Here is a 25612-nt window from a genome sequence, read left to right on the forward strand (position 1 = left end):
TTATTGCATGTGTCTCTTGCACCCCATCTCTTAATTAAGGCATTAATCACTAAAATTACCAAAGATATGTAGTTTTACTGTACTTTTAAAATTTAACGTTGATCTTTGCATAGTAATACACATATTATTCCTAATTGGTAGACTATACTGAGACATTTTAAGTAAGGATTTCCATATTATGATTCTATCATATCAATTATTTTAAATATGCTTATCTTAATATATACTTAGAACATATCTTTAACCATTTTAAATCATTTTTATTTGAGATTAATTTTCCTAAATCACTAAAATTGCCAGAGAAATACATATGCATATTATATGATCAACTTTAAAATTCAAAGACTATATGTATTGTCTTATTGTACTTTGAAAATTAAAGGCTTAGTTTCCCATAGTCAGGCACTATTTTTAGTTGGTAGACAATAATAAGACATGGTAGGGGAAGATTCCATATCCTGTTCTAGTAGCATTAACTCTAGATGTGTTAACTTAATATTTATGACCATACACTTTTCTAACTATGTCATTTAGCAATTGTCTCCTTCATTTGGGATTGACTGTTTGTAAGGTAAACGTTTTACCAATTAATATTAGTTCGTTTATAAGTAATGGACATTAATAATAATACAGTTAAACCCTCTAGAAATCCACACATTGGAAATGAAATTGGACATCATGATGTTTTGCAAAACACATTTGGAACAAGGGTTGTGGCCCCCTTAAGAGTTTGGTTTTCAGAAGAAAGCGCATACAACCTGCTGCACATCTGTCTGTCCACTTTGTTAAATGTTGCTAAATCCCCTCTCACAGTTTGGAAAGGCTGTCACTGTTTCTCTTGCTTCCCGCTTCCCTGAAGAGACAGAGGTCTCCCACACATGACTTCCTTAAGCCACCCTGTTTCTCTGTTACTGCTCTCTTTTTCCCTGTTCCAACTGGTGATTACTTGTTACATTTCTTCCTTTCCTCAGTTTCCCTCTGCAAGTTCACCTCAGCTTGTGTCCAGAGATGCTGACGTGTTCTGTTCTCCCTACCAGTGTCCCACTTCCTGGTATTCCTCTGCTGGTGGCTCTGCTTCCCACCTACTGACCTCTCATGTTTATCAGTTGCGTAGGTTGCCTAGGGGATGCTGCTTCAACAATGAGTTTGTTATCCTGCTGCAACCTGTGCAGCTGCTGTAGCACTCTAGTTCTCATGGAAGGCTGGAGAAGCACAGGCCTGCTCACCTAGAGCACTGGTGCAGCATCTGGAATGCTGAGCTACTTTAAAACAGAAGAGTGCTGGTGACCCCCCTCTTCCTTATTTGTCTTCTCCCTCTCCATTCTCCACACGCTCTGCCAAAGATCTCATCCAAAAGCTCAGCATTCAAATGACCCCTTCCCTCTCTGTGTTGTTTGTCTCTGTCTCTGTCTCGCTCTGTTCTGCTCTGTGCACTGGGATTCGGAACCATATAGGCCACATCAGGGGATGCTTATCCCATGACTTCTTGTTGGTTCATGCACTGAGGGGCACGAGCAAAGATTGCAGGCTGAGGAGGGAATTCCCGCATGTCTCTTAACTCCTTCCCCTTGGGACTCACGGTTTGGGGTACTTCTTCCCAGTCATTCTTCTCTCTAGTAACTCACGTTTAGATACCCATTCCTTCTCTCCCATTCAAGTATGCTGTGTAAGGGGCTCCCTGCAGTTGGTAGCCTTGAAGCATTATATAAGTGAATCATTTTAATATCTTGGTTAATCATGGTTGCAAAGGAAATCACCTGCAAAGAAAAATTGTGGTTCTTATCCTACAACACTTTGAAGAATATCCCCATTTCCTCCCATTCCAGCCATATCTCATAGTTTTATTTCATATACCTTATAGTGTCCAGCCTGACAAGCATGCTCCCATACATTCCTTAGCCATTGACGCTTCATTCCAAGGCTTGCCTTGTGTGGTTTTGGCTGTGAGATTCATCTGAAGTCTACGCTTTAGCCAGTAAGTATTGCATTGGGGATTCAAAGTCATATTAGCAGCATTTGGAAAATATTAACAGTAGTCTGTATTGGCCAAAGTACACCACTACCATGTGATTATGAGTAGGAAGTATTCCAGTTGGTTTCATTCATTGCTCAGGCACTTGGGTTTGGAAGACAAAAAGGGATCTGGAGTCCAAAGTCATCCTCACTCACATAGCCAGTTCAAGGTCAGTCTGGATTATATAAGAGCCTCAACAACTATATATATACATTTTTTCCAGCTGCTTTTCATTACTCCTCTGCTACCACTCAACACAGGTCACCATCATCTGTTTGGATTATTGAAGCAGTTCCTAACTGCTCTCCTTTCTTCTACCACTAGCTCCTCCATTCTGTTTTTCAACATAGGATTCAGATCATTAAATAGAAGGCAGGTAATACTCATCCTCTGCTTAAAATTCTGCAGTGCTTCCTTAGTGACCCAAAGTAGGAGCCAGGCTTTATACCCTGCATACTTCCCCATCATTGCTCTGGCCATGTCTTACTTTTATCATGCTGCCCCTCACTTACTCTGTACCAGCCATTCTGGCTTCCTTGTTACTAAAATTGGGCATATTCATTATTACCCCCAAGTCCTTTGTCATAAACCACTTTCCCTGAGTGGGTTCATGGATTACTTTGAAAAGGCAGGTGCAATATTAGCTTCTTAGGTGACCTTGGCCCTCCCTACCCAGCCTCCATTTCTCTTCCCTTTTGGTATTCCTCCACAAGCCTTTTCATCTCCTAACATGAACTGCAATGTTAGATTTGATTTGGTCAACGAGAACAAAAACTCCACAGCAGTGGAGACTTTCATCGAATTTATTTACTGCTGTATCCCCAAGACTAGAACAGTGCCTGGAAGGTAATAAATAAGCCTCTCATGGATGGCTGTGGGATGAAGGGCAAGGTTTACTTTTTGCAAGCAAAATGTAGTTTTTCCAATGTAGAAGTGTGCTGATGTTAATGGCACAACTTGGTCCTTTTCCAGCATTTGATTTTCCCACAATTTCTCCCACTTGGAGGGCATGTTACAGTTGATGTTGTTTCCCGTGAGAACAGTCATCAGTCTTTGAACTGTATAACTTGGAGAAATTAAGACAGGTTGGCCCTTAATTCTTATTCTTTATCAAGAAACAGGCTGTAGTTTCTGAGAGAAATAGACCAACTTGAATAAAAGAAACTTTGTTATTGTTTCACATGGTGCTAGTAAGTTTAAGACTATATTGTGATTAGCTGATCAGATACCATACAAAAAGCACTGGGAAACATATATTAACTGTTACTGGCAAGTGTTTTTGGCTTCAGAATTCACTGCACAAATACTCCAAATGTTACAAATTAAAGCAAAGGAGGAAATGGTGTCTTGGATCCAGCTGGAAAGAAATATGTGCCTTCTTATTTCAATTTTGATTGTTAGAAGAATTATACAAAATTATTCTCTTGAATTTCAAAGGATACATAGCATTGACCTCTCTGAACAAACCATATCCAACAAAAATGGAAAATTTTATTTTCTAATACCGTGTCGTGCGGTTTTATTCTTTTTCTAATTCCATTTGAATCCTATCTTAAATGTTATAATTACTACAATGATCTATATTTAACAAAAATAGAAATTTTGTTTTGTTTGGAAAATGAGCTTGCTTGGGTCAGAACATCAATGACTACTGTGTTTTCAAAATGCTTCCCAAAAAAGCTGGTAGTCAAGTAAGTCAGGGAAATATTGCCTAAGGATCTGAGAAGTCTGTGTGAATGAAGCATGTTTATCTTTTATTGGCCCTACAGCGCCTTAACATCTCTTTCTTAATACCCATTGTGAACTCTTGGGTGGAATACTAACAAAAACGAAAATCACCAGTGGTGGGTTGTGAATGAGGAAAGGGTGTGCTGGGCTACTACTGCTAAGCTCTGCAAGGAGATGGGCCATCCATTTGGTCATCTTACTCACCATGGTCCCCGTAATTAAAGAGCTTGGGTGGGCTGCAGATGTAGCTCAGTGACATAGTGCTCGCCCTACATGCACATGGACATGGGGCTTGATCTCAGATATTAAGTCAGGTGGGCAGGGAGCCTAATAGCATTCTCTTTGATCACAGAATTCAAAGTGAGATGCTGGAGAGCTAGGCAAATGATATAAAGGGGTCTAGTGTAGTGGCCCTGGAAGCAAGGACTGCTTCTGCATGAGCAGCCCCTACTCACTGCTTAGTTCAAAGATTTAGACCTGGAAGCAAAACAAACCCAGTTTCTTCAGTATTTGAAATTAAGATTTTTATGTTTCTCTACATCTCAAACTAATCCCAGTGGTTTGTGTGTGTGTGTGTGTGTGTGTATGCGTGCACACACACACATATTTAAAACCAGAAACCCTCATCCACTGTGGGATGCACTTTAAAAGGAGTTATGTGGTAGCATTTAAAGTATGTGTGTAGTCTCAGAATGCCCACTTATCTCTGCACTCAGGGACCCTGGTAGAAGCAAAACTTGGCTTTCATGTGTGGTCATAGAAAATTCTCATGTCAGTGTAAATCTTTAATTCTGAGTATCTTTCCAAACCAGTTTCCTTTGCTGACTTCATCAAGTAGTGGTAATGGTGATTTCGGGTTACAAGGGATCAACACCATAGAGTGCCATCGGTTTTCTTGTTGCTACAGCAGTGGACCTGATGAAAGCAGCTGAAGGGAAGAAGGGCTTGCTTCTGCTCAGTCTGAGGATGTAGTCCATCAGGGTGGGCTTGTCACAGCAGGAGGAGCTTGTGGCCACATATGACATCAGAAACCAAAGCAGTGAATTCTTAGGCTCACTTTCTCCTTTTATTTAGTCAGGGACATCCGCCCATGGAATAGCACCAGTCATGTTTATGGTGCGTCTCCCTCCCTTCCTTAATCCAGTCAGGAGGTATCTGTGCTAGGTGACCCTCCATTCTGGAAAGTTGCCAATTGAGCCATCACAGAAAGAGGAGCAGACCCATCCAGGTGTGTTAGTTTGCTAGGACTGTTGTAACAGAATGCTCTGGGCAAGGGTAAGGGTGGGGCTAAACAAGGCATGTTTTCCTTCTCAGCTCTGAAAGATGGCAGTCTAAGGTGGAGGTCTGTGTGCCTGGATTCTCCCTAGTGCTCTGAGGAAAGGTTCCCTCTGTGCTCTCTCCACCTTATAGATGGGTTCCATATTGTTTTCCTCTATTTTCCTGTGTCCTAAGTCACTCTAATGAATGGACATGCCTCTAACTTAAGGTCTTGGAAACCATGACAATATATAAATTTGCTGCCTTACATGTTTAATTTTTCATTCTAAAGAATTGTTTTAACCAATTTGGTTTTTAGCAATAAAAAGGAAAAAGAACAAGCATTTGGGTTTTCTGCATTTTATTGGACCTTCATGAAATGCCTCCCAAGATGATTGACAGTAGAGACTTCATATACTTTTTCATTCTTTGCATCTACTGGGGAAATCAGTTTTTCACTCCAGTATGGTATTTATTAAAATGGAGTTGTTCAATGAGCAGATAGAACAAGGCAGCTGCATTTTCCTAGCAGACTCTTTAGAGATGGATACCTTGGTGGAGACAGCAACTGACTGACTGATGGTTGCTTGGCACTGGCCAGTAACCTACAGGCACTTGGATATTCTGGCCATGCCATAAGGGTGTATCTTACAATGTTACATACCCAAGGCTGGTAAATGACTCGGTAGGTAAAATGTCTTGCCACCACACCTGACAACATGAGTTCAGTTCAGTCTTTAGAAGCTATGTGCTGGAAGGAAAGAACTTCGTCCCTAAAGTTGTCCTCTACCCTCCATCCATGTATAAGTATATATACAGTACATACATACACACATTGATGTAAAGTTAAGAAAAAAACTTAGGCATATTATGCAGGGAAAAGGTGAGTTTGTTTAGCTCAGAGCTTTGGATATAAAGAACTGGTGCAGAATCTCATTGATTTAGAGGGGCCTGTGGCTACAGCATACCAGGCAAGTGGATGGCACCACATAGGTCATATGCAGATGGGAGATGGTATGGACAAGACAGGAACGAGGGCCTGTGGGGGAAAATGCTTCTTCCTTTTATAATATCCATTCTAACAGGAATAAAACCATTCTTACTCCACCTGACCCTCTTCCAGCAAACAGCATTAATCCCTTCAGGGGGGAATACCGACCTAGTATGTCCTGCTAGATATTTTACTAACTCTCAGCATTACCCCGTTAGGGGCAAATCATGTGACCTTTTAGGATACAATCCATTTACAAACCCCAGAACAGAGAAAATTCCAGCTAGGAACATTAGCATCCATTCCCTGTTTGTTGAGAAACCAAGAATTATTGGATCTCAGTGTCTCTTTTTGATTATATCCAAGAATCACTCAACTCCTCCAAGCTACACAAGGACATTTCAATTGGCATGTCTAACTAACAAATTAATGAGAAGTCTCTGGAGGCTAGGGTAGTGTTCTGACTGCTATTATGTCAACTGACACAAGCTAGAGCTATCTGAAAGGAGGGAACCTCAGTTGAGAAAATGTCTCCATAAGATCCTGCTGCAGGGCATTTTCTATTATGGGTTATGTCATCCCAGGACTGGTCCTAGGTTCTATAAAGACATGATGAGTAGACAGTAAGTAGCCTCCATGGCCTCTGCATCAGCTTCTGCTTCTAGATTCTTGCCCTGTTTAAGTTCCTGTCCTGACTTCCTTAAGAGGTTGGACTACAATGCAGATAAGTAAGGCAAATAAAACCTTCCCTCCCCAAGTTACTTTGGTGTTGGTTTTTCATCATAGCAATAGAAACCCTAACTAAGACAGGAATTATCTTCACTCATTCTTAGCACCTACCGTGTTTGCTGTTCTGGGTACCAGGAATATAGCAACAAGTATGAAGCCTGCCTGTAGAGTGCTCATACTAGAATGAGAAAAACAAAATGTAAATGAATCAACGAATGAGTACTTCCAAATTATAGTAAAAAGAGTAGGAAAGGCTTTCTGTCATACTGTGGCAATGCAAGTTTGAGGAAGTGTTTGAGTTGAATGTCATTCTTCCAAATGGAGTTGGATCCCTCTACATTTCTAATTCAGACTATAACTTTGAATGTTTAGAATGGATGTTAATGGCCTTAAGTGTATAGCCATTTGTATATATACCTCTGCTTAGTCATGAGGCATTTGAGGCATTTGATATTTGGACTATAGGACTTATCTGTAGTGTGAAGTTTTTTCTAGTATGTGCTCATTGTCTTTAATGTAGCCAATGACTATCTTCCTACATCCCCAGATTATCACTGTACTTGAAGTCTTACTCTTTATCATACTTTTACATGTATTCTGTAGCCTTCAAGAAGAAAGGGTAAATACATGATTGTGTTCCAGTCTGCATTCTTCAGAGTCTGACCACATTTTAATACATGTGTCTCTCACATAGCCAATATGCACACAATTTGAACACTAAAGTTTTCTAATGGGTTATAATAAAATGAAAGAGATGGGGATTGCTATTTCTTAAGCATATGTGAAAAGAAGTGATTCACTTTCGCCACTAAAATATTCATAAATACTTAATACTTTAAGTATTTGGTTTGTTACTAGCTTACAGTTAGATCACTATAAATGATAAGTAAATTTATCATTGCTCTCCATTAAACACCCAATTGATGATAAGTGCTAAACTTACAAAAGCATGCTGCTGGGTAGGTAAGCTCATTGTGACTTCTTTTAAATTTGCTTAAGATTTTCCTCAATTTCAGAAAACATTAGAATCTGAAGAATCTAGTTCTGAGCTCTTAGATTAAGCAGCCATTCCTTTTGAAAACCACTGGAAACAGCTCTAGACCTGTCTGCAAAGCCTTCCAAACAGCTATGAATCAGTGTGTTTCCTCATCAGTATTACTCTGTCTTTAACACAAACCTTGCATCAGTCAATAATTATGAATGGTGGAGCTAGAAGGATGGCACAGGGATTAAGAACACTTGCTGCCCTGTCAGAGAAGCAGAGTTCAGTTTCCAGCACTCACATCGAGCTGCTCACAACTTCCTGTAACTCCATCTCCAGGGGGTCCCATACCTCTAGCTTCTGTGAGTACCAGCATACATATGTGCTACACACAGGCACAAGCACACATATCCATAAATAAAAATGAATATTTGAGAACAAAACATAATTACAAATGCTTTGCTTTTGCATGCTCTTGGTCAATGTGTGTTAAGTATTAATTTGACTTGCATTAAGTTAACTCTTAAATATATTGCTAATTACAAATTTTCAAATCACAGAAATATGCACAAATATCCTGTACATATTTTTACCTTGTTTGGATATCTGAGTTCTAATGTATATACAGTGTGCATGTTTATATAAATGTGGGTACATGTTTGTGGGGGGTGCTCATACACATGTGTGTTTGCATGTAGATGTTGATGTTGGGAAATAAGCCCAACTGCTTTCCAGCTTATGCACTGATACAGTTTCTCATTCAAACCCAAAGCATCAATATGGCTAGTCCTGCTGGCTAGCTTGCTCTGGGGATGCCCTACCTCCACCTTCCCAAGCTATAATTACAGGTGATCATGATGCACACCCGGCATTTACAAGGGTTCTGGGGATCCAAAGTACTGTTGTTCACTATGAAGCAAAGAAGTAAAAACAGTTCAGTGAAGGTGGGAAAAAGAAGCATCAGAACTGAGAGACCGACTAGTCCTTGTCTTCTCTGCTAAATCTGGGCTCAACAATGAAGCATCGATCATAGGAGTAGTTAAGCTCAGAGCGCTGAGTACCATGTAGCTTACTCTCCCTGTTGGGAACCCAACCTCTTTGTGCAGAGCAGTCTGGAGTACTGGCTTCTTTTCCTTAGCATTTCATCTGTGTCAAAGAGAAACAGACCAAACCAAAAGTGCCTGTCACCTCTTACTTAGTATATAAATACGTGTGCACATGCACATATCCATATGTGCCTGGGAGCTTCTAGAAGGGGAAGCAAGGCGGCACTACCAGGGGTTTTCAATGAAATGTGTTTAAGTCACAGGAACATTTTCCATTTTCTAGTTTTTCTAGCTGTTGTTATTGAGCATTTGACTTTTTTGTAATAAAAATGTATTTGTTAGACTTAAACAAGTGACAGTGTTTGGAAAGTGTTTGTTATATCTCTAAACAAAAGTTAAGAGCTCCCATAACTCTTGTGACCAGCATATCTAGCTGTAGAAGTAGTGTATTGTGGTGGGGTAGGGGGCATAGGCATGCCACAGCATACATGTGGAGGTCAGAGAACAGCTTTGCTGAGTTGATTTCTTTGCTTCCATCTCTGGGAATCCAACTCAGGTCCCTAGGCTTCTGCAGCCAGCAGCTTGACCCACTGTGTCTCACCAGCCCAGTATGTGTAAAGCATTTATGTGCAGCTACTGGAGTGGTACATAGAAGAAGCAGCCATTATGTTGGTTTGTCTGTCCTAGGTTTTCATTTACTCCATGTTGTTTCATGAGCATCTTTCCCAAAAAGTTGTGTTTTCTTCCTTTCATTCATGAAGTTGACTGTTTACTTAAAAAGGTGTGTGAGTTTCATTGTTAAAATTAAACAGAGGGGTTTTAAAAGTATGTCAGAGACGCACAGACTTTGTAGCTAGCCAAGAGAGATTACATATATAATGTTTTGAGTGAAGTTTAAGGCACTCAGTATTGAACCTTAACCAAGCAGTGGAACAAAACAAGTTTACCCTTGTAACAGGAATTGTTTTAATTTTGTAACTATTTAGTGTTGTATAACTGCTTCATACCACTTTGACGTAATTTTTTATTAGTAAAATGTGTTTTTCACATCATAATTCTTGATCCCTTTCCTTCTCTGTCCCTTCACAGTCAATCTTTGCCCCTGCATGTCCCCCCAAATAAAACAAAATCCAAGAGAAAAAAATGAAAAAAAGAGAAAAATTAAAAAATAAAAAAAGGCAAGGAATTAAAAAACACTGTGTACTCCTTGGTCCATACATATCTGTTTACAAGTGTTCACTCAAAGAGTCATTGTTCTGGTTCTTGGCCCCTGTTCTCCACTACATTTCAATGCTGGGCCCCCACTAGGACTCTCCCTGGACACCCTGCGGGCACCCTGTATTGTGGGGATCCTGCAGCTTTGGATCTGTGAGTCAGGTCCCTTCACGGGTTTCAGCAGATCATAGATGGTATGGATATTGGGGCAGGCCAAGTCATACCCTGAGTCTAGGCCTGGGCAGCTGCAGGGTTGGTCCACCGGATGGAAAATTGGGACAGCTGTCCCATGGTTACAGTTTCAGGGGTGACTCACCCACACCTCTGCTAACAGGGTTGAATCTGTTGTGCTGCTCTGGCGAGGTGCAGGGCCTCCGTGTTGTTGCAGCTGGTGTGGATGGGGATAGCTCTCTTATGACCACAGAGCCACCTCTCCTAGCTTCCCCAGGCATTGGTGGGCAGGGGGGAGAATTTCTCCCCGCCACCCATGTAGCCACAAGACAGAAATGGGGCAGCTCTCCCATGTTCACAACTTCGGGCCTGGTTTGCCCACACACGCACTAACAGGGTTCTATTGTGCCGCCAATTTTTTTTAATAATTGGGATCCATTTGATTCCTTTTCATCTTCTCATATGCACCCCCTCTTGAAAATGAGTGAACTTAGATTCTTACAAACATGAGCGTATTCAAATATATGCACAGAGTCTTGCCTTTGAAGAGAAGCTGGTGCCAGCGGTTTCATGTGCTGTGCCATGGCTGTTGCTGCAGGGAGCAGAGCAGAGAGCGTGGGCAAGCTGGAAGACCATGGTGTGGATGCAGTGAGCTGTAATGATGTGCGTGTTGACTTCACTCAGGAAGAGTGGGCTCTGCTGGATCTGCAGAGAGCAGAGCAGAGAGCGTGGGCAGGCTGGAAGACCGTGGTGTGGATGCAGTGACCTGTAGTGATGTGCGTGTTGACTTCACTCAGGAAGAGTGGGCTCTGCTGGATCCTTCACAGAAGATTCTCTACCAAGATGGGATGCTGGAGACCTATAGGAACCTCACTGCTATAGGCTACAAATGGGAAGATGATAATATCAAAGAACATTGTCAAAGTTCTCAAAGACATGGAAGGTAATTTTCATGTATATGCTCATGCAAATGTGCCTCTGAAGATATTTTAATGTATATAGAAGTTTCAAAGAAAAAGCAGCAGTGGAAATCATCACATCATAAAGTTCACCGATGATCATTAAATTCTCACTAGGCTATATACCTCAACAGCAGAGGGATACAGGGTCACCATGAAGGCGGTATGTCAGATGTGGCAGCAAAAGCAGGAGGCTAAAAACTGACATTCTGAAACTGCAGCAGGAAGCAGAGAGACTGGAAACTGGAAATGGTGTGTGAATGTAATTTCTCAAGCCTGTACATATTTCCTCCAACTGGGCAACATGGTCTAAATCTTCCCAAATAATACCACCATCTTAGGATTGATTTCCCTGGCTTCAAGCTTGCATGCTTGCTTTGTGTGAACCAACTCATGATGAAGAAAAACTCTATAGGTAAACCACCAGATGTCTCAACAGCTGAGTTACAGGAATGAATTATTACAAGAAAAGAACTTCCATGAGTCAAAAATTATTTAAAGAAATGTTTTCTTTGTAATTATGTGATGGTAATATGTATATGTGTGGGTATGTGAGTGTGCATTCTGGTTCCTGAGAACATTAGACCTTTGGATCTCCTTGTAGCAGGAATTATAGGAAGTTGTCAAAAATCATATCTTGGTCCTGGGAATGAACATTTCTTCACTGTCTTCACTGTCTCTAGGGCTATAAATATTTTAAAGCCTATTTATATCATTTTTAAAGTCAAGAAATAGGAACAAGCTCATACAAGAGGAAAAAAAACCTATTAATGAAAATGATTTGGTAAAGTCTTTAGTCATCACAGTTGTCTTAAGCTTCAAGAAAAAAATCAAGCTTCATTTATATTTCATCGTATCCTTGAAGGAAGTAAACTACTTACCATGTTCACTGAAGACTGAGGGTGGAGATCACGACATTGTGGTTATGTTTTTAAACATTTGAGGTAGATACTAAAGTGTGATATGTGTGTGACAAATCCAATTAGGGAAGCTTATCTCATGGTCCTTATATTCCTTTTGTATCTTTTTCTCATCTTCTATTGGGCTCTTACTTAGTGATAGGCATTTTTCTGCTGTAATATATAGAATGCTATCCCCATCAACTAAGTGATCCATTGTTTAAAGTATGTATGATCATACTTTTCAAGTAAGGTTCAAAGGTAATGAGTTGTTCCTGTTTTGTTTTTCATATGTTTACAAATTCTCTCGAAATTTTGTTGTTTGTTGTTCAATTTGACCTGGATTTCAGTAATGGTACAGTGATACCTTTGAACTCATGACCCTCATGTTTCTGCTACAAGTCCAAGGGTAGATGAAGTACTACAAATGTGAGCTGTTTTGTCAACACAGTTTAACAAGGTTAATGTTAAAATGATGATAGAGGAGAACATAAGAAACATTAAATATCTTTAAAAAACAAATAATAAACATTTGGCAAAATGTAGACAGTGCCACTGGAGCTGGGGAGTGGCCATAAGTAAAGCAGTGTGTGCTGAGTTGAGGCAGGCTCTTATGTCTCGCAGACATTCCTGGGTCTCAGCTAGGACTTTAGGGTAACCACCTGCTGTGGTACAGCACTCTGTGTTCGGTGTGACACTACCGAGAATCCAAACGCTTGTGGAAGGCCCACGCCAGTGCCTGAGAGCATGTCTCCTTGCCCAACAGCCCACGAGAACTTGGCCCCACACGGGCTTTTACTTTTATTTTCATTTTTCTTTGCTGCCCTCTCACGTCAGCTGCCTCTCTGTGGAACCACAAAGAAAACTGAAGCTTAGCAATTTTACTTTGCCCAGAACTCAGGTACTTAAAAAGTAAGATTTTTTTTCAGCTTTAGGTTTAAATAACTTTTTTTTCTTTTTAACCTTCAGGGTTATTTCAAAGTAGAATGTCTTTTACTGAACCTAACTGACTTCCAATTTGAGGACCTGTGGTTTTAAAAAGTATCATCAGCCACAGACTTATCAAGTTCACAGACTGCCCACAGACCAGATACGTTGAAGGAGTGGTTTTCCTGTTGCCCCTCCTCTCAACTTTAACCTCCAACCTTCTCTAGCATGTATCATGACAAATAAAACTGCTGAGGTTTGACAGCAGGATATGAAGTCAGTAGGCCATCGCATAAGATGGTCAGGGATTCTTCTCAGGCTGAAATAAGTGCTCTGCACTGGATTTTTCCAGAGGAAGTCGTAAACACTCATATCACTGTAGTTTTAATAATTATTGGTCCAAAAAAAAGAAGTATACATATTAAATGATGTTTGACAACTCTAATTTAGTCGTTTTGTTATTGGTTGTCTTTGACCATTAACTTGGATTTCTGTTCTTAATTTAATGTATACTATTTCAAGCAAGCAACATTCGATCCCGATATAAACATGACGTTGTATACAGCATTCTAAATGAGTTTTTAGTTTGTGATTAAGACAAACCATATGATGAAAAGCAAACAATGTGTCTGTATTGCCCTACTGACTTAAAACTATCTCACCTACAGTGCCTTCTGTCATTTCACGTGGAGACATGAGCACCTCAGCTCATCACGCTTCCTTGGATTTCAGATATTTGTATAGATTCTCAAAGAACCCAGCTGTCTAGAGTGTTATTCATTCTTCACCGCACAAACACTGTCTTGTGAAGTCTTTGCAACTGCTCCATCAAACTGGGCTCTCTCCCTTACTAGGTCTGAGCATTAGGAACATTAGGAACAGGCAAGCAGTTACATCGGTACTTGACCAGTGCTTCTTATTTGGATGGATGGATGGATGGATGGATGGATGGGTGGGTGGGTGGGTGGGTGGGTGGGTGGGTGTCTGTCTGTCTGTCTGTCCAGGTCCTCTTTCTTTGTCCTGATTTTCTCCCATTTTGAGTGTAATTTTGGTCTTTTCATCAGTATACTGAAACAGGAAAAACCAGAAGATGGGAGATGTGGGAGTGTGGAAGTCAGTCATGGAACTAGAAATGGGGTGAGGCACCTCCAGGTTGACCTCTGCAGAGTCATGCATGCCTCTCAAAGGATCCAGGATAGCTTCCACAGAAGCACAGTACTGCCATAGTGTGCTCCTCGCATCAGGAGGAGGAGCCAGAACCCTCACAGTATGCAGCCTGAAGTGAGGGGCTGAGGGTGGAGATAAGAGATGGAACACAAGTAATAATAATGATAATAACAACAACAACCAAGACCTGTGAATGTGACACAACATCTTAGAGTTGGTAGGAAATTGGATTTTTGTATGTTTCTTGTGGAAGCATTTTGAGATCATCAGGAGCCTTCATCCCTCCCTCCCTCAGCAGTGGCAACACATGAACAGAGGAATCCTTTCCTCATATTTACTAGCAGCAGCTGTTGTAATGTACTGCATTGGTACAGCACTTCCACATTCATTAATGTGTTTGAGGCTAACCCTTCCACTGGGAAAGGAAAAGCATTTCAAATGGGTCAGAAAAGCCAAGACTCAGGGAAAAAATGTAATCTACTCAACATTAATTGATTCATATCAAAGCCAGCATCGCTTCACTTACTGTTCAGCAAAGCTGTTGATGAATGTTTACCATGTGCCTGGTATCCAGGGATGACCATGAGTGTGACCTATGAGGTACAGGGGGACCTCTCGGTCAGGCCATGTGCTATGTTCAGCTGTCCTCATTCCTGGGACACACCAGTTGAACAATCTCTACCTGTTTCAACTTCCCAGTTCACTAACTCCAAACTTGTTAAGACTGACAGCTATAGCGTAAGAGTCCCAGCCTCACACTCAGCTTGCAAACGGGAAACAGGGACCTAGGGACTCATTAGGAAAAGTTGCAGAAACCAGAGGTTGGAGCTCTGGGGCTAGTTGCATGGACAACTCAAAAAAAAAAAAGAAAGAAAGAAAGAAAAAGAAAAGGAAAGGAAAGAAAAATTCATGGATAAAAATGAGAAAAAGCATTAGACTTTTTGAGACTAATAAGTGTCCAAACCTCCATCTTTATGTTGCACATTTGCTGCCTGTGTTATTAGAATAAATAAACCTCTTAAATTTGTGTGGTTGAAAATAAAGGGAACCCAGATATTTTAAACTTTTGATCACTATTCAAAAAATGACTGCTTCACTGTTAACTATATGTTCTTTGTATTTGCTTTTATCAGGAAACTTCTTCCTAGTGTTCTTATTGACAAAAGTGTAGATGGACAGACAGATAGATTACTGATAGTTTTTAAATTGATAGATGGTGCTCAGTGAGTTCAGCTCATTCCTTACGACCCTAGGAATGCTTGAGTAGTTCTGAAAACAATGTTCCAGTAGCTCCCTGTACCACCCTGGTTGATTGGTTTAAAGTTAGTTTGGCTCTCTGCTTGCTCTGCATTCTTTTGCTTATAGCAATTGGATAGAAAGTATGTATATAAATACAGGACTGGTGCCGGAGAGATGGCTCAGCCGTTAAAGGCTAGGCTTAAAACCAAAATACAGGACTGGAAGTGGTTGCGGGAAATCTTGAAAAGAGGCAGCAATGAAGGTTAAGATCCTGATATGAAGCCCAAGGTAAGGAGGTAAATGTACATTAATTGCTATTGCTTAAAATGTTGTGGACCATCAGTAACATACAGAACTTTTTTTATTTGTTTATATTTGGGGATTTTTGAAAGATTTCCCCCAGCTGAACTACCCCAGTCCCCAAACCCAACATGATGCAAACTCTGAACCTCGTGAGGGTACTGAAGAAGTTTGGAGTTTCAGAACTTTTTTTAGATTGCAGGTGTTCATCCTATGACCGTATCCTAACTTGGGGATGGAAGTGAGAGACCTTCTTATCTGATGTTCCTGGTCTTCTCTAACCTTGCAGCAGGCAGTGAAATCATTATTTTCCTACTAGGATGGAGTGAAGCCATAGAAAGGTTGTGACTGAGAGGAAAGTTCTACCAAATATTCATTTCAAAATTATTTTCTGTAATTTTGGTATGTCCAGAAAAATATTGCCTTAAAAAGAGAAGTGCTCGGGTGATGATGTACACCTTTAATCCCAGCACTGGGTGGCCGAGGCAGTGGGATCTCTGAGTTTGAGGCCTTATCTACATAGCAAGTGCCAGGTCAGCCCCCAGGGCTACATAGTTTGAGAGGAAGGAAAAAGGAAGAAAGATGGGATGGGGGTGGGGTGGAAGTGTCTGTCCATCAGAAATCACTGTTCGGGTAGCTTTTGCCACCTTTGGCTTTGGTTGGAATTGCAGGCTTTCACCTATACACTGGGTGGAATAAACATTTTAGCTCAGGAAAAGGAGATTCTGGTACTGGCTCTTCTCATGCAGTGGTTTTCTTAGAGACAGATGTGCTGCAGATCCCCCATGCTAAGCTGGTGTATGACGTATGTTTTCCTTTTCAAATCACACACTTGACCAGTAGGAACACAGGACCCCCAAAGAGGCAGAAACCCGGCATTTCCACCTCATGTTCTCTTCAGTCTCTCCTAGCACACCTGGTAGTGCTCCTGAGCTCACCTGTGCTCAGCAGCCCTGGCACTCACCTGAGGTGAACTTTCTTCGTCTCCCGCCTTACTTCAGATCCCAGGTGTTCTGCCCAGTTATATCGTTTGAACCCTTCCCACATTTTGAATTTGTTTATCAATCGAATTGTCATCTTTTTCATGGAAATTTATTTTCATTCACCGGTGGCTAGATAGTCTGTAAAGAAATTTAACTGCTGTTTCCCTCCCTGAGTCATAGAACCCTGACAGAATGGAGACAGAGATAGGAGCCCTACTTTTGCACAAAGGCATTCCTTGGATTGCAGAAGGACCAAGCATTCTATAGAAGTTCCCTTGACTCAGACCTGGGAGGCCCATTTCCAACCCTGCCTTTCCTTTTACTTCATCCTATAATGGTAGGAAAAGTTAATTAACAGCTAAATCATAATTTATTATCCTTTACAATAAGATTCACTTGCATTTACATGGTTGAGGTCCTGTTGCCACTAGACATAAGCTGTCAAACTTTTATTTATACAGAATAACTATCCTGGTTGTACTGAAGTGGTGCTACATGTAATTTAAAATTTTTTCCATCGCTCAAAATGCTCCCCGCTTTGTGTATTGCAAGGTGGAGTCGGTGATGCTACATCTGTCCACATCTGTTGAGTCTCTCCTTCACAAACTACCTAAAAAGGAATGGTCCGTTTTGAAATGATTTTGATCTTGCTGAGGATGGGTGGCCATTGGGAAAGGTAAATTACAACTGACATTGCAGGAGCAGGTAGCAGGGGAGCAGCGAGCGGAAGTCTTTCTCTTTTCTGGGCTGTTGAGAGGTGGTAGCTGTTAAAGAGCTGTCTGCTAAGTCATCCCGAGCTAATGCAAATTAGCAGTTGTTTTCTTTCAGAACTGTATGACTGAATAAACATTTACCATTTGTTTCCTTTCTACTCATCTCTTAAAACAGTTGCTACAGGTCTTAATAGTAAGACTCGAAACATATAATGTATTAGCCTTGGCACATCAAAATATTGTTCATCTTCCAAACTTGAGATATTCCAGTTTGGCTTCTCACTGAGTTTATAATGTTTCTGAGTGTATGTATCTAAAAACGCATCTTACTAATCTCCTGGAATTGATTTAAAAGAAAAAAAAGTCCCTGTAACTTGTCACTATTCCCAGCTTCAGCATGGTCTGTCACTTGTGAGATTGATGGACATTGTGCTCTGTCTCTGTCTTAGAGGGCCCCCAATATGAAATCTGAACCGTGGATCTGTATTTTGGAAGAGAGGCCTATGATACTTGTGCAAATTAATAATGAGGTTAAAGTGAAGTTAGAGCCATAGCTGAGAGAGCAGTGCTCCTTGCTTTCTGTGCAAGCCTTTCTCTTGCCTCATAGGACCACCTTTTCTCATGGCGCCAGTGTGGCAACCGCCAGGGGTAAAGAATTTCACCAAGTGAACAACAGTATCTAGTAAATTTGTGTTCCGAGCTCTCCTGAAAGGTTTATTCCGCTGCCATCGTTAACATTCCTGGAGCCTGTGTCTGCCAAGTGCTTGCACTCAGTTCACAGGCTTCCAATTTAGCATGACAAAGTTGCTCCCATTTGCAAATGGGAAACCTGGAGCCCCAAATGGAGCCTCACGGTGAACTGCGCCTGGGGATGAGATCCTAGAGATACAGTATAAAGGATTATCTAGGATCATGTGGATGGTTCACGGTTGCCTTTGTCTGGCTGCTGGGTTAGATCATTCTTGGCAAGTTGGATGAATTAGTATCCTATTCCTAAGACCCATTTCATTACCTAGTTTGGAACTCTTCCACGCCCTGAAAACTTCCATTGAAACTTTCATCAATAGTATTTGCATAGACAAAATGGAATCAAACTATTGACATCTTCTTTAAGAAAAACAAAAGGCAAATGTATGTGACTGGTTTGTCACAAAAGATAATTTATCCAAAGGCACCTGTCTTCTCTAAGGACTCTGCGTGAAAGGGATTTTAGGAGGAGCCTGGTGAATTTTTTGTCTTTAAAATAAAGCTGTTTTTGAGGTAGGAGAGAAGCTTAGTTTTTGAAATGGCACAATGAATAACAGAGGTCTCTTTTCACCTCCCAAAAAAGAGGCACTAAAAGGGACATTTGTTAGGCTCTTGAGGAAGAATTGTGCCCTTAATGTGCAAGTCTAGATATAAGAGAACAGGGTGGGAGGGAGAGGAAGAGCAGGTACTATTGGAGCCATGCTGGCTCCGAAAGCAGCCTCTTTCTCTTAGGTGGTCACAAGCTTACGTTCCAAACTCAGTGATGTTTTTAGTGACTAGAACAGCTAGCCAGGCAGGGTCAGCAGAGCATTCTGACACTGAATGCCCATCCGTCCCCAGACTGTCTCACCTCGCCCCCAGTAGCCCATCAGTAGCTTCTGGCAGACAAGTGGCCGGGATGTCCTCCTGATGCAGGTCAGATGGTTTGTATTTCCAGGTTTTCAACATAGACGGGGTCTGTCATTGATTTGGAAGTTGGCAAGTTCAAGCACCATGTTACTTACTGGGTGTGGTTCATGCTGTGGATGAGAAGACTCTTCAGATAGTAAAACAAATGATGAACAAACAGGATTGGTTATGAGCTGAGAGAGAGAGCAATGGGTAGGCCAAGGCTGTCTGTGGGCCACTCCACTGCTATCCAAAATGTAGCTTTCCTAATAGCTCCCTTCATAAGAAAAATACCAAGTTACTGCTCTCCTTCTTTAAAAAAATAAAAATAAGGTGTTAGAAACAGGAAAAGTTACAGAGGCCACAGCTCCACAGCTATCAAATCTGGTTATCTCCCTCATGGATCAAAGTTCAAGCTCTCCGTTTTGTATGTACAGTCCTCATGCTATTTGAAAAGGCTGTAACGAAAAGCAGTTATGTGGTTATTTTTAAAGAACGAAGGTTGAGTGCAGTACTACCAGAGCACCTGAAATGCTATTCTCTCCTAATTATTGGCGAGGATTAATTAAGTACAAAGTTACAAGCCTTGAAAGAATTTCATGATTTTTTCTTTGATTTTTTTTCTACAAAAAAAGAAGATCCACCCCATCATTTTCTATTTTAGCAGTTTCCACAACTTAAACATTAAATTCTTATTGTTTGATTTCTGTTATATTAGGAGTGTGTGTTTTGCAATTCTAATCTTCACGCTTTCCTTTCTTATCACTGAAGTGGGCCTTTTGAAGCTGGGAAATTTTTCATAGCAATATTGACAGTGTTCACATTTGCATGATGACAGCCAAGGAATGGAGCAGTAATTTTTGAAATTGCAGAAGTATTTAGAACACTGATAAAAGCTGAAATATATTTTTGATGGATTGAAGTTAAGCATACATGATTTTTTCCTGCTGTCAAAAGGCTCTGAATTTAGTGAATATTTGCCTGCTGCGAGAATGCAAGATTAACATCACAACCATCACCCGGGCACCCAAACCCTGCAATTTAATAGCTTTTTAGGTTCTTTCCTTTTTCTAAACAGCAATTAATCTCATTTTAGTACAATTTTCTCGTTTCTGAAGTCGCTCATTGAATCGCTGTTTTGTTCATATTTGGCTTCAGCTTCTCTGCATAGTCATTAAAGTCCCAATTAATGTCGCCTTTAGCTGAAGAGTGCTCATTTTTATTGAGAAAATGACAGTTGCTGCCATGAGTAGTGCAGTGTAATATACATTAATTGCCCTGTAACACTGGTAATTACGAGTTTTTCAAGCCTCTCAGTAAACTGTCATGCCTAGACAAGACTGTGCTAAAATAGATTACTCATTAGGGAGACCTGGCCTATTTTCTGGTGGGTTCTTAGTGTTGGTTTAAAAAAAAAATCTTGAGCTTGAACAAATAGTTGCCAAGAGCAATTTCCTCCAACAATATTCTTGTGCTTGGTTTTTCAGCCATCACTTAAGATTGTGGTCAGAAAAGAGACAGGGTGCAGCAGATGCTGCAGATACTGAGTCCTGAGCATCTATTTCCGTGACTCACAAGAGCAGATCCAATGGTGCTCCAGTCAGGGTTGAATAGCCTGGAACCAAAGAGTGCTTTCTAGGGGCTGCTGGGTAAACACAGGTTCATTCCCTGGGAGAGGGAAGGCAACCTGTAAGTCATGCATGTCAAGTCTGTGTCACTGAGGTGCAGATCCCTGTGAAGCCTGGAGTAGGTACATAGCTGACTCCAGAACAGAGCCTGTATATATAGTGGTTGGCTGTAATTTTGTTTGTTTGTTTGTTTGCTATTAAAAGATAAATCTCCTTCAATGAGAGCAGCAAAAAGCTTAAGTATGAATCTGCCAAGTTTTCCGTCAATAGTTTCTGGCTAGTAAGCTTGGCTGATTCATGTGTGGATAGTATTTTTCTACTTTCATTCCCACCGATTTTCATAGGTTGGTGTTTTAATACAAAGTGAACATGAAAGCCATTGGTTTCTCAGTGCTGAAAAAAGGAACCCATCCTCAAATCCATGCCTAAAGCAGGTGTTCTAACAATCTGCTCTCGCTCTCTCTCTCTAAATGAATTTTGTCACAGCCTTTCAGATTTCTTTGTGGTGATGAGCTAATGAAAGTAGATAGTACAATTTGTGCTGACCAGGTAGCTAGTGCCAGCTCACAGCTGAGGATAGCTTTAAAAAAATAAATAAATAAAATACAGCATCATATCACTGATTCACCCATTACACAGCATTAATAGTGAGAGACCTCGGTGTGTTTATCTGTTTGTATTGGTGTGCATTTATCGAATTGTTTGTGACAAGACTAATTGGGGTAATTGTAGACACTGAAATTACCTGTCAGCTATATGTAACCACACTCCCTTTCTTTCTGACAAATGATGACAACTGAGGGACCCCATAGCATTACTCATGATGGCTTTTCGAGTGGTAATAAGGACAATAGGGGCCCTGGCTAATTTGACATGGACAGCCTTCACAACAAGAAGCCGGCTAAATGACTTGTCAGGAGGGGAGAGAAGTCAGAAAAGTAATGGAGTCCCCCATGGCGCTCTGACAGGGAGATGAGGCAATTTCAACGGGAAGTGAAAAGGCTTCAGTTTGTCAAGTATTTAGAACAATCAGAGAACAGCTAGAGGCTGGAACCTGACAATGAATTTGTGAACCATGCTAGTGGTTTCACATAGGGCAGCTACTTCATGATGGCTGTGTGGTACTCAGGTTCTGTACTCTCTGCACACGTCATATCTACCAGCCAGAGTTGAGTCACCTTGATTTCCTGCTGTTTTACAAAGGGCACTATTGGTTAAGGTGACAGAGACCTAGCTGTGGAGACATGCCATGAGGCACAGTCACTAGCATGTTTAAGAATAAGGAAGAATCTGGCTATACAGTATGATAGTAGCATCCCATATACAATGATGATTTTAACTTTTGTCTCATTTATTATTATTATTATTTTAGAGATAGGGTTTCAGTGTGTAGCCCAGACTGGCCATAAACTTACTATCCTCATACATACTAGAGGCTGGGATTATGGGTATGCACCATCATGCCCAGCTAGGTGTTAACTCTTGACCAAGACCTTATACCAACTTATGAGCCCTCCCACAATCCAGTTGCCCCTAGCATGCTCCTTTCTCATTTGCTATTGATCAGACAGTATAACACTGTTGTTTACAGGCTGAGACTTCTATAAGCAGGTCTTTCCTCTGGTTACATAATACTCCAAAGCTAGAAAATTTGTTTTGGGATTAAAGCTACCTCCTTCTCCCATACTCTACACCCCCAAAGCTTTAAACATTTTACCTAGATATATTTAATATGTGGCTTAGGTTAGGCAGTACATTTATATGTCAGCAGTTAATTGTCTACAGTTCCTGGTTTTATATCATTAGGGTCAATCTTTGCATCTTGTTCAAGAGCAAGCTTAAGTGTCCTTAAGGCACCTCCTCTGGGTGAGACCTCTGTCTGCCTCAGTTTCTTCCTTTACCTAATGAAGAAAGACAAGTAGAGGAAATGTATACAAAACCTGGGTGGATCTCAATACAAACACATGTTAGGATGCGTTCATACAACCCAGTATATGTGTGATGTTCTCAGAGCAGTATTCCTCCATCCCTTCTCCTATGCCCTTGTAAATCCAACAGTACCTTTTACATGAGTAAAAGACAGAATATTTTGTGAAGATTTTAAAGCATTTAAATGGTACAATATTGAGGCTGGAGATGGTCATTGAGCCACTGAGTTAAGAGTGCTGACTGCTCTTCCAGAGGACCCAAGTTCAGTTCCCAGCACCACTATTATACAGCTTACAAGGGCCTGTAACTCCAGCTCCAGAGGATCCAACACCCACATCTGGCCTCAGCCAGCACCTGTGTACACATGCAATATTCACACAGATACACATGTACACATGCATCTTTTTTTAGTTTAAGCTACAGACTCAGTGTTTTGTGAAGAAGGCAATGTGTGTTCGGTATACTTCCTAATGTTCAATCTTCATGTGGGACAAGGTTGCTTTCAGATATTGTATAATATACTAATATATCATTTAAAATGTCTTAATATGCCTTAAGACTAATAATTCTGCACTTAATTTAAGACCTACCTAAATAGGTTGCCTAATTCAGAAAGGTTAGAAAACTTTTTTGCAAAAATTCTCCTGAAAAAAATTTTTTTGTTTTGCTTTTATTTGGGGGTGAGAAAAGAGGCAATAGCAGTTGTTCCTTCACCCAGTAGAAGCGATTGTCCGCACACCCAGTCCCCTTGAATAGGGTTGGCATGGTGTGGGGGTTGCCACAGAACAGACACTCTGCCACACCAAGACCCAACATGCTGCAGACCAAACAGTGGACTCAGAGTCATAGGAGCAACAAGATCCAAGTCCAGCAGTTCAGGGTAAAGGCCGAGTAATGGGCCTGGGGACCTCTGGAGCAGTGGGGACTCCAGATGGAGGGAGAGCCCCTTGCATGTGATTGCCTATGCACAAAGGAAGATGTGACTTCAGATGTCCAGACTGTGACCTGCATGTGTGTCCTTTGTTACTCAAAATGCAGTCTCCTTGTGAATGACGGGTCATTCCACTCCTTGTCTGGAATGGGCGTTTCTCCACATGGGCCTTGTCTAAAAGGATTCTTTATGAGCCTCCCAAATAATTGCTCTTGGAAATTGTTGTCACTTGTGGGAAAAGTGTTTTGTTTCTTTTTTCTAAATCATTGTAAATAATCTATCCAGTGTATGCCATTGGATGTGCGTGTGTTCTTTACCTTAGACTATACATATGACTCCTTATTCTTGTGTTATATGCATATGTAGTTATTTAAAAACTCACCTGTGATGGGTGTTCTAGGAGACAACATAAACAACAGTATTCCAGGCATTCTTGCGAAGGACTGAGTTGAGGTGCAGAATGCACCGTAGCGTCAACCAGCATGGTGTGGTGCAGGAGCCCTGACTGCTGGTTCACACATGCTCACAAAGCTCTGGACCCCTGAGCTCCAGCCTCGCCCTAAGTCTGTCTTTCCGTCTTCTGTCATGAAATCTGCTAGTATAGAGAAAGCTATGAAGCGCCTGTGTTTTCTGTACCACGATGTGTGGCTTGTAATGAAAATTCTGTTTCTCCCTTTTAATAGTCCATTAAAAGAGCTGTTTTCATGACATTCAACACTCATTTATCCAGTTGTCTATTAACATATACACAAGTGTAAACAAAGTAACTTGTACATATGTATTTGTTTTCTCTTCTCTAGTCTTCAGAATTCTTAATTCATCTCTGGAGTTAATTTATAGACAAAGAAAGATAATGTGTTGGATTATATAAATACCCATTTACCTGTTGCATGATGATTAAAGTGTTTTCATTTCCTACCTTCTTTCCTGTTTACCTGAAGCTTCTGTCAGCAACCAGAACAGGCTTTTTCTCTTGAAAATATACATGCTCTGAGTGAATGAGAATTGCTGTCATTACTCTTACACTTCTTTATTTGCGTTTGGTTATGGCATTTGTGTGTGTGTGTGTGTGTGTGTGCGTGTGTGTGTGCGTGTGTGTGTGTATGTGTGTGTGCATGCGTGTGTGTGTATGTGTGTGTGCATGCGTGTGTGTATGTGTGTGTGTGCGTGTGTGTGTGTGCATGCGTGTGTGTGTGTGTGCATGCGTGTGTGTGTATGTGTGTGTGTGTGTGTGTGTATCTCTGTGTGCATGTGGAGGTAACAAGCCATCATCAGGTGTCCTCCTCAATGCTTCTCCACGTTCTATTTTGAGACAGGATCTCTCACTGAATGTGTAGCCTATGGAGTGCCTAGGCTGGCTTATCAGGGATTCTATTTCCTTTTCTCTTCATGCTCAGTTCTCAGATTACAGGCATGTACACCTCACCCTTACGTATGTGCCAGGGTCCTCATGCTCATACTATAAACACATTACAGACTGAATCATCTCTCCAGGTGACTAAGAAATCACTGAATCACTTTTTGCATCCATTCATATTCCTTGCCAATAACCTAGAGAATAAACAACCTGAGTTAAAGGACGACAAAGTTTTAAGGCTACAGCACTTTCTTAGACAAGCAATGTCTGCTCAGACACTTGCACCCTAGACCAAGCTGGATGACATCACTTAATAGGCAGTTTTTATATTCAATATTTTACTTATGTCCCTCCCCTTTATTTCTGCTGTACACGTGCGCCTTACTGTGTGGATGCTTGTCATCAGTCATTTTGTAAAATATGCCTTTATGAGGCACTTTTGAGAATTAAGGCGCTTGTCATTAGAAAGTTGTATGATAGAGTCCTTCAGTGTCCATTTACAATTCCACATCCTCTGACCCTGGAGCTCTGGACTAGGTCGCTCATCTCTCGGGACACTAGATAGTTCTGATTATTCCAAGTGGTCTCCTGCCCTCTCTCCTGTGCCTATTAGAGCTGTCATTATAGATTGTTTCAGTCACTCATATAATTGCTTCATTGCTGGTAACTGGCTTAATATTGTCCCAGACCTCAATGGCTCTTCTTTTCTCAGATTTACATACAGCGTCCCAGAGCTTTCTTGGGGACACTTACCATCTTTCCTCCAAATGATCTGGTGACAGTATACAATGATTCAAGTTTTCATCAACCCA

At 41.0% G+C, this 25612-nt stretch overlaps 2 protein-coding genes across 6 annotated transcripts in view; both read left to right on the forward strand.

The window, feature by feature from the left end:
- Cdin1 (CDAN1 interacting nuclease 1) overlaps positions 1-25612 on the forward strand; it is a 212623-nt gene that overhangs the window by 138155 nt on the left and 48856 nt on the right. For 2 of the 5 annotated variants that reach the window (XM_021231048.2, XM_040746016.1), the window contains exon 11: positions 1862-1975. The exons of the other annotated variants lie outside the window; for them this stretch is intronic. In XM_021231048.2, coding sequence (XP_021086707.1) covers positions 1862-1958 — 97 coding nt within the window. In that variant the 3' untranslated portion in view covers positions 1959-1975. The remainder of the gene's footprint in view (positions 1-1861; positions 1976-25612) is intronic. 5 annotated transcript variants of the gene reach the window in all.
- LOC106021681 (zinc finger protein 431-like) lies at positions 10808-13821 on the forward strand (the record flags this gene model as incomplete). The annotated part of the gene is made up of 1 exon (XM_040744847.1): positions 10808-13821. A coding segment is annotated over one exon (273 nt), but the record flags the coding sequence as incomplete, so codon positions are not given.

Source organism: Mesocricetus auratus, unplaced genomic scaffold (assembly GCF_017639785.1).
Source record: "Mesocricetus auratus isolate SY011 unplaced genomic scaffold, BCM_Maur_2.0 Super-Scaffold_100004, whole genome shotgun sequence".
Classification (NCBI taxonomy): domain Eukaryota; kingdom Metazoa; phylum Chordata; class Mammalia; order Rodentia; family Cricetidae; genus Mesocricetus; species Mesocricetus auratus.